The sequence below is a fragment of the Papaver somniferum genome, chromosome 11 (assembly GCF_003573695.1).
Source record: "Papaver somniferum cultivar HN1 chromosome 11, ASM357369v1, whole genome shotgun sequence".
Classification (NCBI taxonomy): Eukaryota; Viridiplantae; Streptophyta; class Magnoliopsida; order Ranunculales; family Papaveraceae; genus Papaver; species Papaver somniferum.
The window spans coordinates 83,624,448-83,629,115 of NC_039368.1; the positions used below are offsets into that span (position 1 = coordinate 83,624,448).

The 4,668-nt window shown below is 38.6% G+C and overlaps 1 protein-coding gene across 1 annotated transcript; it reads right to left on the bottom strand.

The window, feature by feature from the left end:
• Window positions 1-1,061: 1,061 nt before the first annotated feature.
• On the bottom strand, window positions 1,062-2,417 carry LOC113324703 (EP1-like glycoprotein 2). The gene has a single exon (XM_026572998.1). The coding sequence runs from the start codon at window positions 2,415-2,417 to the stop codon at window positions 1,062-1,064; it is 1,356 nt and encodes a 451-aa protein (XP_026428783.1).
• Between the last annotated feature and the right edge of the window lie 2,251 nt (window positions 2,418-4,668).

Genomic DNA, 4,668 nt, shown 5'->3' on the forward strand with positions numbered 1-4,668 from the left:
TTAGGGTTAGTATAAACGGTGGCGGGTGTTTGTGAATGGTGGAGGCAGTAACATTACTATTAGTGGAAGAAATAGTGGCGGTGGGTGTTGGTAATAGTAGTGGATAATAATAGTTTTTACTTTTTAATGAGTTTTATTGACCGAGTAAAAAAAAATATATTCACAAGACATGCAACATTGTATTGTGAAAGATGTAATTGGTTGTTTTTAGCACCATTGATAAGGACAAAAATCAAATATTTCGAGGATGATACCGGAACGTATAAGACAATATGATCATGATTGTTGGATCACCGAAACGGTATTCGTATTATATAAAGGCAATTGGTGTGCCCACGTAAGAGAACATTATCGCTCTCTCAGGTACTATTACATTTTTTTTCTGAAAGACGATCAATGTCGAGTTGTTTCGCGACAGCTATCTACAAAGACAACAACTTTCACTCTAAAGGTCTTGTGTCCCACAGGGAAGAAAGTTGTATTTATATCGGAAAATGGGTCATTTGTCCAAATATTTTTAAAACATGGTTCTAATGGACGAGTAAAAATTATTACGGGTGAAACAGACAAAAAAAAGATAGCAAGGATGAAATTGGATTCATTCTGGCTTAAACTTAAAAAATAGCGAGGATGAAACTGGATGCATCCTGATGTAAATTAAAAATAAGAAAAAGTATTTGAAAATGGGTAGGATGAAACTGTTTATGTCGTGACTATTTTAACATTTTTGTCCATTTAAACAATATCAACCTGGATGTCCTTTTCACTCAGAAATTGTTGATTTTGGTCTTTTTAACCAATTTTATGTATTTATATCCCAGTCATATTCAATTCAATTTGGCGAGGGGTATGTGCTGTTGAGAGAAGTTAATGGCAGTGGGTGCCTGCGTCATGCATGTCTGTTTCGAATTCAGTAATGCACGAAGCCAGAAAAAGGCGAAAGATCAAAACTGAATTACATTACTTGCTTAACCAAATTTTCATTGATTTCTCTCAATTACCTTATCACATAAAGCTGAAACTTCCAAACTCAACATGAAACAAACATATTAAGGATGTACTTAAAGTTTAATGTAAGCAACATGAGAAGTGTTAGCTACTTTGTTTAATGTTCCCAACATCGGAGCTAACAAGCAATTTGAAGATTCTTGTTTGTAGAAAAAGCCTAAACACCTACAATCTTTACTACACTTACTTCTACAGTCATCCAATTTCAAAGATCCTTCTCCTTTGCTATAATCGCTCATGAAATGTTCAACACCCACGACCTTGAAATAATCCACTTTGTTGGTCTTACCAGTATTATCACATTTACGCTGTGTTGGAGGTGCACATTTCTTGGTCCACCCTAATAATCCCTTAGCCGTTGGACATGCAACACACTGTTCATCCTCACATACACCTAAAGGTCCACACTTGTTCGGGTACTTACACTCGCTTACACCTCCGTTTCCGGTTATCAAGTCAAACAAATTAAACGTCACTTCCCAAACACCGATACCGTATAAAACTTTGTCGTAATATGTATAAATCTTCAGGCTGCCATCAGATCCTAATCGGAGCAAGGAAAATGTACTATTGTATTTGGGTCTTCCCAAGATTGTTGTTCCTGCTGAAGAATTAGCTGCAAAAAACTGAAATGATAACTCATATGCATAAGCTTCTTCCGTTTCTGGTGAGCTGCTGAACAAGGCTCGAGTCATTGGTTCACTGGTTCCAAGCCAGTCAGAAGTGTAATAAATTAATGGTTTCTTGAGGTTTTTACTCTTAAGATATAGGTTCAGTCTGTTCTTTTCTAAAACAAGACTATAGGGACCCTCAGATCCATCAGCATCAGAAGAACGGCTGCTTATGCGATCCGGACCATTTGCATGTAAACTCTGGCCAACCAAAAGGGTGTCACTTGGATGCTCAAAACTCTGCCAGATAAATTTTCCACGACTATCATAAAGCACAATATTGCCGTTCGGTAAGATCTTAACACCCACAACACCTTTATTAGCAGTACCAGTCTGCCAAGCTATTCGACCATCTGCATCAGCTAATACAAGGTTACCATCTGCACCAAAGGTCAAGGTGGCATTTTCACCAACCGGATTTCCACGGTTAGCATCCCAGACCCACATCATGGGGGACTCTGAAGAATCTCCCATTATCAAACCAAGTGTATATGCATTACCAGTGGTTCTAGCCATTGCATTAGGAGTGGTGCTATAAAAACAAAGTTGGAAAGGAGAACTGGACAAAGAGAGAGCACGGATAGCGGCACCATATTCGACGATGTACGCTATGACGAAATCTCCTTTATTTGTGAATTTGAAGGTCTTTGAAGAAGGTACAGTGGACTCGGCAACAAAAGATGATGAAAAGAAGATGAGAGTGGTGATGAATACATAGGTAAGGAAAAAAGAAGACATCTTTATCAGCTTATGCTAGGGATAACATTTGATGCTACTGATATGAAAAGGGTCTTTAAATATATTTCATGGATCTCAATATCTCATGAAAAAAGTCATTATCAGCATAGCGATAAGAAAAACCAGGTGAAAACCGCCGCATACAAACCGCCTCTATACGTCTTTCGAGGGTCAGATTCATTGGAATCCACGAATTAAAAAGAAAAAAGCGGTTCGCGAGTTATAAATCCAGAGTTATCACCATCATTCTACAAAAAACTCATCAAAACAAAAATAACACAAAAATCCCATCAAAACAAAATTAAAACAAAAACTCCAAATTTAATTGTTGGTTTCATCAAATTTTATGATGAAACCAACATTTAAATTTGGGGTTTTTGTATTACCTTTTAAAAATTTGTAGTTTTTGTATCAATTTTATTTAAGATGGAGTTTTAATGGATCCCAACATTTAAGTGGGATTTTTGTACCACAAGTTTGGTTATCTTGGATTTTTATGACTAGTTTTGAGAAAAAAATAGGAGAAACTGTGAGAAAGTGGTTTTTACCTGATTTGTGCGTGGAGGTCCGTAGAGAAGCACTGATTTTGAGGCGGATATAACTTTCTCTTGATGGGAGTGCCACTTGCCTGAGTATTGACAGTCAAATGGACGAGTGAAAAGTTAAAAATCGGCACTGTATTTGACATGAATAACAGACTGACAGTAGTGGGCGAGGGAAATGAGCAACTACACATGGGAACACGTATGAACTCCTGCTTTTCCTGGACCGGTTCATATATCAAGACGAAATGATAGTTCATGTATGCGTGGCCACTGGCCCAATGCCCAACAAGATTTTTTGAACTCATTAGAGCGTTCCACTCTTCTCTGTTTTTTTTTCTCATTCTCGAAACTCTCACTCACGTTACTCGTTTGTTTTTCTCTTTTAAAGAAACTAATGTTTTAGTTTTGTTGCGGCAATTTGTCACGGAAGTTCAGTAGTAAGAGACTATGAGTATAGTTCGATCACCAACAATTCGAAGGAGAAGCAAATTTCGAAATTCAGTACTGCCTCCGTTTCTATCGCTAATGAATAGATGGAGTATAACTTTTTACAAAGAGTGAGTGCAGAGCGCGAGTGTAGCTCAAACACAAATTTCTAGTGTTTAAAGGTGTAGCTATGTTTTCACGGACTTTACTCACGGGTTCTGTATCATATGTCCATTTGCCAAAAATGTAATTGATAACTGTGATTTTGACTATATTATTATATATGTGAACACGTAAATCACGAAGGCATCTATATGTTCACAAACAATATTTACACTCTAGGTACCAACTCGTGCTGATAATACAATGGCATTGATTCCTTGGCTCAAAACCTTCGGGTTTATCATAGCCTCATCCAAAAACATCGCGAGTGGCGTTTGTGCAGGGGAAGATAAAGAAAACGAAGCATAAAAGTAAAACTCATGGAGCGTTAGGCAAAAATAAAGTGCTGAAGTGTAAATAAGACTGGGATTTACGTGGTTCAGCACTAAGGCCTACATCCACGGGGTTGTTGTTTCACTGTGTACTTGATGATTACAAAGATAGTCGAGTGACTTTGGGGTTTACATAGGTCTGTATATTGTAAAGGACTAACTTACACTCACAATCTTTCTCTCTCCTTCTCCTCATGATTTTTCGATCCTCTTACTCTTGGTGGAGAGAGGGTATTTATAGGGTTAGAGTGTGGGACCCACCTCTGAGGACCGTTGGAACCTTATCTTCTTGTGTTTTGTGTCCATCCTGCTGGGGTCTTCGTTTATTACTTCATCACGCAGAGTCGTCTTCGTTCGTTCCACGGGTTGATCGACACGTATGTTTCTCAGAGTGTTTAATGCGGGTAGTTGAGGTGCCTGCTCGTGTCAGGCAAGTGTCTTCTGCCCCTGTCACATCCATGTCAGTTCATTTTCTATCCACCGTTGATCTTGGCTTCTTTTGGGGATGAGATAAAGTAACTCTTCGGGAGTTATCTGGTGCTCCGCAGTACATCGTGTTACCGGTACGTCTTTTTAACTTCTGCCCTTAGATTTGTTTGGGCAAAGATCCAACGTCAACGGGATGGGCATCTTAGCTGTGGGCACATGTCATCATGCTTTGATGACTTTGTCCGCATGCTCTCCACTTATGTTCCTATATACACGTGTTTGATGATGAAATATGTGCACACAATTTGCCCCTTTTCTTCGGGCTTGAATGTTTAGTGGGAGCATTGAAGAAAACAG